The following is a 12826-nucleotide window of genomic DNA, read 5'->3' as shown; positions in this document are numbered from 1 at the left end:
CCTTGCTATTTGGTATGAAAGATATGCTAAAATGTTTCGTATTATCTATTATTTTTTTTCACCTTCAAAATACCCGTCTTTCTTTCGTCCATTTATAAAAGAACTCGAATATTTTTAACGTCATAACTTGATTTAAATTTACTGTCAATTTGTTCAATTCATTTTGCAACTTATGAATAAGCGTAATAAAAACGTAAAATTCTCTTAGTCCAACGTATGAAAGATCACATCTAACAAACTTCACGAAAAGTAAGTATAAAGTTCACGAATCACAATCACAACAATTTGTGGTTTAACATTGACTTAGCTCATGTTTAGATATGCGTTTGAAAAAAACATAATCATAATATTTTACTTTTCAAAATAAAATTTGAGAAACAAGAAAGATGTTGTTTTAAGTTGAACAACGTTTAAAATTTTTCAACGCTAAATCGTTGGTCTTTCTGCATGTTGACTGCTGGTCTGTCTGTATTATTAATTATTTTTTCCAATTCTTTGAAAGATGTGATGTGAGGAGGAGTCAATGTGTGGGCATGCAGGAGAGATGAAAAATAAATAAATTATATTTTAAGATTAAATATTTGTCTCCTCGATCTATATATATATATATATATATATATATATATATATATATATATTTAATAATCTCATCTAAATTCTAATTATCTATCTTCTTTTTTACATTGTTTACCTTTATATCATTACATAAAACATAATTCAAACATTTATTTTCTTTAAATATTATATATATATATAAAGTAATAAAAATCATCAATGAAATATATATCTTCCGTATAAAAGAAAATAATTTCTCACACTAATAATCTCGAATTATGCATCTTTTTCTCCCTTATTTTTAATCTTCTTCTTTCAAATATTTTAATACATTTCGACTTCAAAATCAATAGTTATGAATATGCAATTGTTGAGTTATGAATACGCATGCAGTTGTTTGTATATTAAAAATCTTATCTAACCTGAATATAATTATCTTGAGCAGAAAATACTTGTAATCTTTAGAAGATATTAGTAAACTACAAAGTTTATAGAGAAACAATAAATATAAATTAATTACTTTTAATTACTCATACTAGGGTATCATTTTGTAGGGTTGGTATGGATATTCTTTTACGATCCAAATCGAATCAATCTGTATATGATGTGATTAGTTTGGATGAATTTATCATTTTTAAAAATTAATTTAATATTATATTTATTCTCATGCAATGTGAATGATTGTAACAAAACTGTACTTAAACACTAATTCTAATAAAATCCTTCCCAAATTTGACACGGAAGACTTGTCAAGGAAATGCTTCCATTGAGGAAATGCTCAAAACCTTATAGGGTATTTGAATAAGGAATTTAAATGGAATAATTCATTTATTTGAAAATTTTTAAATTTTTTGAGATGAAATGTCTTGTTTAGATGGAGGATTTTTAAAAAATTTGAAATTCAAGCATTTGTAAAATTCATTGAAATAGTATAATTTCAAATTTAAGAATTTAAAATTTCTCATATTTTTTTCTTGTTATTTCACTTATATATTTTATCTTATCTCTTATCTCTTCATATTTTTAATTATTGAATATTCAAAAATATTTTCAAAATTATTAAATATTATCTAATATTAATTTTTGAAATTATTAAATGTTTAAAAATTAGCTAATATTTATTTTTATAAAATTTAATTTAAAAATCTCAACATATAAATATATTTTTTAAATTAATTTTACAATGGTAAAATCAAATTATCATATTCAACCTAATAATTTAAAATTTAAGAAATTTGAATTAACTTATCCAAACAAAATATATTGGAAGGGTTCTATCAACCACGTGGAACGACACGTGACACTCAATCGGCCACCGAGACGGCCGAGACACAAGCTGCTCACGCACCAGCCTCGGCCATCTCGATCGCCGATATGACCAGACCATAAAGACTCAGTTAATTCGATACGACTTTTGGACACGACAGAGGCCGTGATAACGAACCTACGAGATCATCACAGGCTTGGTCAGGCCAGCGTAACGTGCTGACCTTCTCAACGACCTATCAGCCCGGCAAGAAACCGGGACACAAAAGGCAATCCCGACTACCTCTCAGTTCCCTTGGCTCGGCAAGAGACCGAGACCCAAAGACTCAATCCCACTTACACCTCTCGACTCGGCCAACGGCCGATAAGACCGAACTGATTAAGACGATAATCATGACTAACAAGGACAAACACATGATTAAGGCGTAATAAGCCGATTAGTACCGTATTACCTAATTTGGTAAGTGTCAGAAGAGGCCCACAACGCTCAGGACCCATCACAAGCAGTATAAATAGTTCATGTAAAATGAGGTATGTCACTGTTCATTTATTACCATCGAAAATCATGCTTGTCCTGACTTAAGCATCGAAGTGCCTTTTGCAGGTACCTCCTCCCTTTGAAGTATCTGCTTGGAGCTCTCGTTCGACCCTCTAGCTACTAGAAGATTACGAGTGTGCCCTTAAACAGATACACAAAATATTTTAAGAATGATAAAAATTGCAATCCAAGTAATTCAAATACCAAGAATTTAAAATTTTTTGAATTTGTAAAATTCTTCTTCAAACAAACCATTAGGTCCTTAACCCTACTAGAGTGAGAAGAGAATAGAAGTTAAGAACTATAAAAGTGTGTGTGGATTGTACAAAAGTGTTATATCATTAAGAATGAGTGAAAAGTTAGGTTGAACTTTTAGTTCAAACTCAAAACTTTTATTTATTTTTATATATATATATATATTAATAAACTCTAAACCTTTACAAAAATAAAAAAAAATATAATAACTGATCAGTTGGGTCAAGAATTAAATTAAATTTTCAACATCAAATTTTATATACGCGGTAAGATTTGAATAAGTTCATTTTAATCAACAGTTCACGTATATTAAATTGGACACTATTTTATTTCTTTTAATCAGAGAGAGGATCCGTTTCCATACTTGTACATATGTAGTCTTTTAAGATTTATAAGATATTTTTTGGTTAATAGCCTGTTTGCTTTTACACTTGAAAACTTGGAGGTGATTTTGAGAAGTAACAATTAGTTGCTTTTGCTGCATTATAACGTGAAAATAAGAGAAAACGTGGATCCCAAACGTATTACCAAACACGCACTAAATAATTTCTTAAAATCGCATCTGCGCTTGAGACCAAGTTCACAAGGCCAGCAGAGAATGCCTAGTTGCTTGCAATTTTGTTGAGACATCTCTCATCCTCCAACGATCTTTTGGTTTATGAGCTATGCAACACAACCCAATTCTTATCACTGCAGCTACGCATTCCTCTGCTTTGCATGTTCTATGTGTGTTGTCACCAATGCTACTACTGCTATGGTCACCAGTGCTTGAGCTTTGTGTTGAATATTCATAATCATCAATAAGCCTTCGATCAGCAACCCTCACTACTTGATCCTCTTCCATGGTTGAGACAAATTTCCTTAGGCCTAATCCTTCTTTGAACATCTCTTCAGTTGGTCTTTTGCCTGTGAACATCTCTAGCAGTAGAATTCCAAAACTGTACACGTCGCCATGAGTTGAAGCCTTGCCTCCTACACCATATTCTGAAACATATCACCCCAATATTAGTGGGTGTGTGTGTATCATTTATGTACAATTAACAAGTAAAACGAAACTACAAAAAGAAAATATCAGTTATTATTATAGGAATCAAAGCATTAATGTGTACCTGGGGCAATATAGCCAATGGATCCCTTCAGTCCCAGAGTACTACTCTGCTTCTCTGGTGTACTTTGAGATGTAAACCTTGCCAAACCAAAATCTGCAACATGTGCAACCATATTTTCATCCAGAAGCACATTGGCAGGTTTCAAATCGCAATGCACTATTGGTGGATCACAGTCATGGTGCAAGTAGTCCATAGCAGAAGCAACATCAATGGCAATGTTCAATCTTTGCAACAAGGTTAAAGAAGATCCTGACTCAACATCTTCTGGGTATAGACTTGCATCCAAGTTACCATTGGCCATGAATTGCATAACAAGGGCCTTGAACTCCTCTCCTTTATAATCAAGGCTAGAGCAAGAAGTGATAACCTTCACTAGGTTCCGGTGCCTAACATTTTTCAAAGCTTCACATTCAACATTAAAACTTTTAGAAGCTTTGCTTTGTTGTAGGTCCAGGACTTTGACAGCAAGGGTGGCGGTTTCACCAGTGCTGAAGCTGAATACACCCTTATACACAGAGCCAAAGCCTCCTTTTCCAATCAAATTTTCAGCTGCAAAATTATTTGTTGCAATCCGAATATCACCATAAGATATATTTTGAGGCAATCCTCTGAGAGGGGCAGATGGCACCCTGGTTTTCGCCTCCTTTCTTTTCTTTCGGTACATCATGGTGCAAATTAGCAAGAGCATTGAAATGATCAAAGCAGTAGCACCAACAACTCCAAGGATGATAGGGAGTAAAATCTTTCTTTTCTTTTTACCAACACACAGGAGTACACCCAAATTCTGCACAATTTCCATGTTAAGGCTACACAGTTGGTTGTTACCCTGAAGATCAAGCTTGGTAAGGTTCATAAAAACACCTTTCACAGGCACTTCCCCTTCCAAATAGTTGAAAGACAAATTTAATCTCTCTATATACTGGAGCTTTTCTAAACTTTGAGGAATAGGGCCAGTGAGATTGTTTGATGATAAATCCAAAGTCTCAAGGGATGCTAAATTCCCAAGATTAGTTGGGATTGAGCCATTGAATTTGTTTCTTGCCATCACAAGTTTCTTCAAGCTAGAACAATCCTCTATTTCCACAGGAATGTTCCCTGACAACTGGTTGCCAGAAAGAACTATGGTTTCAATCTGTGTCATGATGCTGACTTCATGAGGAAGTGAACCATGCAGAGAGTTTCCTTCTAAATACAATTTTGTTAAACCAGAAAGTTGAAAAATCTCCTTTGGTATGGTCCCACCAAGCCTATTCATCCCCAGGTCAAGAAAAGTTAATCTCTTGCATTGTCCAATACTCGGGTGAATTCTACCCGAGAACTGGTTATTTCCCATTGCAAGAATATACATATTGGTGAAATTGCCAAAAATGTCTGGAATTTCTCCAGATAATCTATTGCTATATATCACAAGTTGCTGTAGATTATGTAGTGCTCCTATTTCTGATGGTAACTCTCCCGTGAAAGAGTTGTTTTCGAAAGACAAGGATATGAGATTTTGAAATTTCTTCATTCCTTGAGGAATGGCACCGGTTAGCAAATTGTTAGCAACACAGAATTGTTGGAGAGTGCCAGACAGATTAGCAACAGAGCTTGGAAGATCCCCGGCCAAATGGTTATCATTGATCATGAGAATTTGTAGCTGGGTGGAGTTTGTAAGGGAATCAAAGAACTGAAAATTCAACGACGTCGTAGAAGAGAGAAAATTATTACCAAGAACGAGGTAGGTAAGGTATTTGAAGTTGTAGAATAGAGGTATGGGGCCGTGAAACTTGTTGTTAGCAAGGTCAATGTGTTGAAGATTTGTGGCATTGGATATTGAATTCGGAATTACCCCTTCAAACCTATTGGTTGCCAGAGACAGAAAGATTAAATTTGGAAGGGCATGGACAAAATCTTGTGGTAACTTGCCAGATAGATTGTTTTGTGTGACAGATAAGAAGACTAAGGAAGAGATGTTGAGGATAGAAGTGGGAAACTGGCCTGAGAAATTGTTCACTGAGAGTTGAAGATAGGAAAGATTGTGGAGATTACCAAGTTCACTTGGAATCTCACCCACAAAACCGTTCCTTGCCAAGGAAAGATTCTTAAGAGAAAAGAGATTTCCAAATGATGGAGGGACTTTACCTGTGAGATTGTTGACTGAAAAGTCTAAAATTTGTAGACGGTGGAGATGGCCCAGCTGTTGTGGAAGTGTACCACTGAGATTGTTGTAAGGTAATTTGATCTCATTGAGAAGCGATAGATGGGCAAACTCTGGGGGAATTGGGCCATGAAAACTGTTGTTGGAAAGGTCAAGTGTGTGCAAGTATGTGAGGTTGGAAAGCTGAGGGGGTAGTTTGCCAAAGAGGCCAACTGATGGTAAAGTGAGAGATTGAACCCTGTTTCCAACTTTGGAGCAGGTTACACCATTCCAAGTGCAGTGATTCGAATGTGTAGACCAGTCAGAGAAAGCACTTTTTGGGTCACTCACTTGGGATTTGAAAGAAAGAAGGGCATCTCTGTCTGTGTCATTGTTGCACAGTATGTCATTAAAATGATGAAGTAAAAAACATAGGAGTAAAATAAGTTTAACATACATCATCTTGAGTAAAAGTTTGCACTATGCAATGCAGTGTTGGGTTACACTTAACATCTTCATGTACAACTCAATGAGCATGCAAATATATATATAAGTTGAAATCTTCGTTAAGATGTTTGACGGTTGCAGGTTAACGGCTTTACTTTGAATCAGTCATGTTAACTGTTAGCTGGACACTCATTCTGACTTTTGGGTTAAATGTTTCGAGATAGCGGTTGTTGATCGCAAAAGGGGTAATGACTTAATGGTCCACACAAGAATTCGTGTATTTTCGCACTGAATTATTTTGGTAACAATTTGGAATGAAAGATATACCCAAGTGTTTCATTCTATTTATCTTTTTCCTATCTGTATTTCGTCCATCTAGCAAAAACTAATATTCTTAACGTCATAACTTAATTTAACGTTATTGGGAATATTTGTTATATTGACCTTTCCAACTTAACAAAGTGTAATAAAGAGGCACAACACTTTTAGCCCCACATGTGATGTGACATCTATCTGACTTCACGAGAATATTGCTTTGTTTTGACTGGAATAAAGTTTGCGACAATTAATGTTTGGTTCAACGTTGATTTAGTCTTTCTGCATTTTTCTAATTAATCTAGTAAGTTTAGATCTAATTTTTCTAATATTCGGATCAAATCTAATATAATCCAACCAAACTGTGATAGTTGAATAATAGATTTTGTATTTTTAACTCGATAAAATTTTCATCATATTTAACAATAATAATAATAATCAAATAATGTTTGAATGATTATTTATTGGTGATAATATTCATTATGATTCTTAGTAACGAGTTTTGTGTTTTAAATGGGTAAAATTGTAACAATATAAAATATTTATTTAAAATTTTATTTTATATTAATTAATGTTAGTTTTTAGTTAATAATAATATAACAAATTAATAAATTTTTTTATAATTAAATATGTATCCTTGTTTGCTTTATAAGTTGATAATATTATATTTGTAATAATCTTTCAAATCATTTACATCTATTTTACAAAAATTTTACAAAAAATAAATAAATATAATTATGTTGCTTCGATTAATCCAACCCGTTTGTGATCGGATTGGATTTTATTTTTTATTTTTTTGCATAAATTTGACCCAACCTAACCCGTTAAATTTTGATTAGGTCAGACAACAGATTCATCCAAATCCGATCTAACCCAACCCTCATACACCCTTACCTACCGGTGATTTGTCTGTAATATGTATTAAATGTTATTTAGTTGCCTAATAAACAAGGGGTGTTATTTGTCAAAATGGCATGGTCATAATTTTATTCCCCATAATTGTAGGGGGTGTATTGGATTAGGATTTTAAAAGACTTTTTTAGTTAAAAAAAATCTTGTGAATTTTAAAAGACTTTGCAGGATTTTCATAATTTTTAAGATTTTGCAGGATTCTACAAAACTTAAAATCAGGATTTTAATGGATTTTGCAAGACTTTTAAATCGGGATTTTAATGGATTCTGTGAGATTTTGTGAATTTTGTAGAATTTTCATGGATTTTTAATATTTGATAAGATTTCAAAAAAAATTTCATACATTCAAATTTAAAAAGAGTCAAAGAAAAAAATAATAATGTTTAGATAAATAATAATAATAATAATTTTTCATAATATCGTATCCTCTTAAATAACATTCACCCACATATCTATAGCTATACTAGTCCTCCAAGCATTAGCGTCTTCTCGCTTTTGCTCCTGGGTTTAAATAATAGGCTCAAAAGTATGATCTTCATTAACTGGTAACATTGAAGATGAAGGTTCATCCACCGCTTCAATTGAAAGTTCATCATAATGACATTCTTTACGTAGAAAGTTATGTAGTGTTGCACATATTAACACAAGTTCTACTTGTGTCTTAAATAAAAATGGAGGTGCTGACTTAAAAATTGTGAAACATGATTTAAAAATATCAAACATTCTTTCGATCACATTCCTTAAAGATGCATAACGAAGATTGAACAATTCTTTCTCATTTTCAGGGTCATTACTCTAACCTGCTAAATCTTGTAGATGATATCTTACACCTCGAAATAGAGCTAAAAATTAGCGTCGATTAGGAAATCCACAATCCACCAAAAAATATTATTTTAGTTATATATTATATGATAATTTTTAACGATATTTATAAATGTAAATTATTCTAACAAATATTTTAACAGTATTTCCTTTAAAAAAAAAAAGCTAATGAAGGCATAAATCCTAAACCCTAAAAAATTAGATACTGCAATGTCTTGTGTTAATTTTCTTTTTTAAAATATAAAAAAATTTTAATTTCACAATATAAAAATAAAAAGAAAATTTCATAGTAAAAAAAATAAAATAATTGTTGAGTCATAAAAGGAGGAGGGATAAGAGTAACAAACTCAAGAGAAGGAGAGAGATCGCAGTTTTTATGCTGAGAGGATTCTTTCCCCAACTAAAAAATAAAAGATCTATTTTTATCTCATTCTACTCACAGAAACCCTAACTTAAATTCATCTTATATATATATATATATATATTGTAGAGATTATGATATCAATTTTATCTTTCACCTTTTTCCTTTTCTTGACTGTGTTATAAAAAAATTATCACTTAAAAGTTGAATTTTCAAGCTTTTTTTGTGTTATATAAAGGAACAAATTCAACTACATAGAATAAAATAAAGAGAACGAACAGAAAAATAGAGCAAGTCAATGACACTATCATTTATATATCAAAGTTTCACAAAATAGGGGAATGAGATGGGAACAGTACTACAATATTATATATATGAGCAATGAACAATAGTGCAGTATTATTAGCAGAGAAAAAATGGAGAAGACAGGAGCATAGAAAAAAAAGATGAAAAACTCACTTGAAAATTCTTGAAACACTTGAAAAGTCACTTCAAACAATCCTTCAAAATCCAATAGGTTTGGATGAGATTGTTTTGTGAATTTTGTATTTATAGATAACACTAGAAAGTCCTTCAAAATCTGTCTCACACAACAATCCTTTAAAATCCTTATATTTTTGAATACCAATGGATTATTTTTAAGTTGTAAAAAATCTCAAATGAATACTAATGGATTTTAATGGACTCTTTAAAAAATCTTGAAAATCCAAATTGAATACCACTGGATTTTTTTTAAGTAACATAAAATCCTAATTGAATACCAATGGACTTTTTTATTCAAAAAAGTCTTTTAAAATCCTAAATCAAACCCCGTAATTACATGAGGTGCTCATATATATATATATATATATATATATATATATATATATTATCAGTTAAATACAAATTAAGATAATTATCATAACTGCCATAATTATATGATTTTTACAATTAAGCAGTATCTCATAATTTTCTCGAGATCTTGCTGAATCAGTTCATATCACAACTCACACCAACATTTTCAACCTAGAGCAACCTAGCATAATTTGGCATGCTTGCCTAAAATATGACTGTATCAATATATATATATATATATATATATATATATATATAATAGAAATATGAAGTCGTTTCAATTAAAAACACAAATTAAAAACAAATTGATATGTATCTAATGATGCTCTCCGACTCACTAAATTGTTCTTATTTTTGAGTTCAAACCCTTAATCTTTTAATTGTGACAAACCTTATGAACAAATTAAAGTCATAAGTATTTTGAATATTTATGTTGTTGATGAATTTGTTTAGTGTATTTAGAACATCAATTAAAGTAAATTTGATATTGATTCAAAATAACTCTTAGAAGGTGAATGAGAAATATAGGTGTAAAAATAAGTCAAATTTGGTGGATCAACTTGGTTCACCATATTCTAGGTCAAGTTAGGTTAGAAAAAAGAAAATACTAATTTTGGTTAAATTCTAACTCAACTTACTTAACCTGTGAACTAAACAGGTTTGAGCCAAAGTGAGTTAAGTTGGCTCGTTTAACACGCTATTAAAAAAGATTAAAAAAATTGTTTTATGTAATTTTGTTTGAAATTTTCTTATGTATTTGCATTTGACAATGATAGACTTAATTTCTAAATATAAAATATTACAATCTATTTTATTTATTAAAATTAGAAACATGTAATTAATTTTTTTATTTTTTATTTTTTTTATTTTTAAAACATTTAATGAGTCAACGCACCTAACCTACCAATCTATGGTGAGTCGAGTTGAATTGAAATTTTTTAGCTCACCAAAAAGTGAGTCGAGTTAGGTTGGTCTATTTAAAGTACCAACCCGTTGTGAGTCAACCCGTGTGAGCTGGGTTGACTTACTTTGATACCTCGTCGAGAAAGAACAAATTTAAACTAAACAAAATAGAATCAATATTACATAAATATCATATTAAAGTTTCAGAATATAGAACTCAAAATGACTTATAATAGATGTCTCAATTATGCATTAACTAGTGAAAATCTTTAGAAGACTATGAAGTCCATTTTTGTGATATCTTGAGCTCTACGATTTCTTTTTAAGAGATCTTGGTAGCTATGAAAAACATAAAGATATATCTATATTTTTCATGAAGAAGTCAAGAGCTTATATGAATTAGATTAGGGATAACAAGTAAATACATACATGTGGGTAATGTATGAATTTGTCCCAATTTTTACAAGAATTATTCGATTTGACTAGGTATAAGTATGAGTACAAATAATATTTGATTTAATAAATTGAGTACAAGGACGGAGATAGAGATATACATATTCTCCCCATATCCATACTCATATCTACTTTAAGTTTTTAGATACTTAATTTATTTTTTTAGAATTTATTTAATATTTATGAAATTCTTACTTAATTTTTAATTTATGTCAAATAAAGCATAATTAATATAATTTTCTAATTGTTATTGTATGTTTAAATTTTTAATTTTTTAATATTTTTTTACAAAAATTAATATTTAATTAATTTTTAGACAAGTAAAAGATGGGAATACAAATTTTATACCTATCGAGTATGGAAACGAAGATACATATATGATACAGAAAAAGAGATGAGTACGAGAATAGAGATGTGTAAAATTACATAAAATAAAAAAAAAGTTATAGTAATGTTGATCTTGACAACAAAATAAATTAAGTTATTGCATTTTATATATTTTAAATTATATATATATATATATATATATATATATATATATATAATCTTGAGACAAACTTGATGGCTCTGTCCAGGAAAAGTATAGATAATGGACAAATATGGAAATTAAGATGAAAAAGTTTTTCTATTGATCTTTTCAACTTCACAAGCGTACGTAATAAAAAGGCACACAACTGTTTAGTCCAACATGTGACATCTATCTGACTTGAAAATATTGCTTTGCTTTGACTACAATAAAGTTCACGACAACTAATATTTGGTTCAACATTAATTTAGTCTTTCAGCATTTTTGCTACCCATGTTGACAGCTGGTGATGTGTCTGTATTAAAAATTATTTTGTCCAATTCTACGCAAAATGCGAGGAAGAAATAGTCAGTGCCGGGACGATCACGTTTCTAAGTGATCATCTCCATCGATCATTCATCTCCATAAATACCAACTCTATAGTGATACACTTCCATCCTCAAACTTGCAATATTAGTTTACTTTACATATATAGATTTTGTATTGTTAGAAATGGCCTTTCCCAGTGCCTCCAAATTCATGTCATTTGCTGCTCTTATAGCAGTACTTGTACTACTCATGTCCTCTACGCTGGGAAGTGCTGCTCAACCTAGTATTAAACTCGGTATGTTAATTGCTGTTAGTTTTACAATAGTGAGAATCATAATATACAAACCGAACCATACATGCATATTTTGCGGCTTTAAATCGTAATTTCCTAACTTGGAACATGGGATTGTTGATTTAATTTCTATCCTTGTTTTGTATCTTTCCATGCTTATTCACCTTTTATACGGTGCAGGGCGAAAACTTTTCCAAGCTGGTGACTTGCCAAGTACTTATGGTCCATATGGTGGTAGTGGAGGATATACCCCTATACCATGAAATCATTATCCACGTAGGCCAGGGCAATAAATAACCAATAAGCCACTGAGTGCATGGCTGAAATATTGGACATGCATGTTAGCGTCGTTCTTTAATTCTGTGATTTCAGTACTAGAATAATAGCTAGTATATATGTCATGTACTTAATTTCACCGAACTATGTGTATCAGTGCTCTGGGTCACAAATCACAATTATTTATAAATAAAATTCTCATTCTCCTTTGTCACCTAAAATAGTATTTGGAACTGATATATATGGTGTGCAGATAGCAAAATGTAAACGCCTCGCTTGCATGCAGGAATATAATCTTAAGACTAAGAGTACCTTTACACTCGGTAGCTTAAATTACTTTTACTTTTGAGGAATTAGAGATGATTAATTTCCATACACATATATATAAGCTACAGTTTCTTGGATAAACATCGGTTGATTTTCAACAAAAAATGAAACCACACTGCACAATTATGGGATAGAAATCGGTTGCAGGAAAAAGTTGCTCTTAAATTGCTAGTTGGAATGAATATGTTCATCGAATCAAAATTTCTT

At 31.1% G+C, this 12826-nt stretch overlaps 1 protein-coding gene and 1 long non-coding RNA gene across 2 annotated transcripts; one reads left to right on the top strand and one right to left on the bottom strand.

Annotated features, from left to right (window-relative positions):
* Nucleotides 1–2919: 2919 nt before the first annotated feature.
* Nucleotides 2920–6564, bottom strand: LOC109809147 (uncharacterized). The gene is made up of 2 exons (XM_020372383.3): nucleotides 3724–6564; nucleotides 2920–3598 (listed from the first exon to the last, which is right to left on the bottom strand). Exons 1-2 carry the CDS (start codon nucleotides 6302–6304, stop codon nucleotides 3195–3197), a joined length of 2985 nt encoding a protein of 994 aa, XP_020227972.1. The 5' UTR covers nucleotides 6305–6564; the 3' UTR covers nucleotides 2920–3194.
* Nucleotides 6565–11560: 4996 nt separating this feature from the next.
* On the top strand, nucleotides 11561–12513 carry LOC114916547 (uncharacterized). Its single transcript, XR_003805087.2, has 2 exons — nucleotides 11561–12019; nucleotides 12197–12513. It is a non-coding gene; the product is annotated as an uncharacterized LOC114916547 (long non-coding RNA).
* Nucleotides 12514–12826: the final 313 nt, after the last annotated feature.

Source organism: Cajanus cajan, chromosome 6 (genome assembly GCF_000230855.2).
Source record: "Cajanus cajan strain Asha chromosome 6, NIPB_CcT2T_4, whole genome shotgun sequence".
Classification (NCBI taxonomy): Eukaryota; Viridiplantae; Streptophyta; class Magnoliopsida; order Fabales; family Fabaceae; genus Cajanus; species Cajanus cajan.
The sequence above is the reverse complement of the archived record's forward strand: the minus strand, read 5'-3'. Positions and strand labels throughout refer to the sequence as shown.

Excerpts from the sequence above, each read along its gene's own strand:
- LOC109809147 (XM_020372383.3), bottom strand. The coding sequence starts at position 6,304 with ATGATGTATGTTAAACTTATTTTACTCCTATGTTTTTTACTTCATCAT. Across the intron at positions 3,599-3,723 it reads CATTGGCTATATTGCCCCAG|AATATGGTGTAGGAGGCAAG; the intron begins GTACACATTAAT and ends GATATGTTTCAG.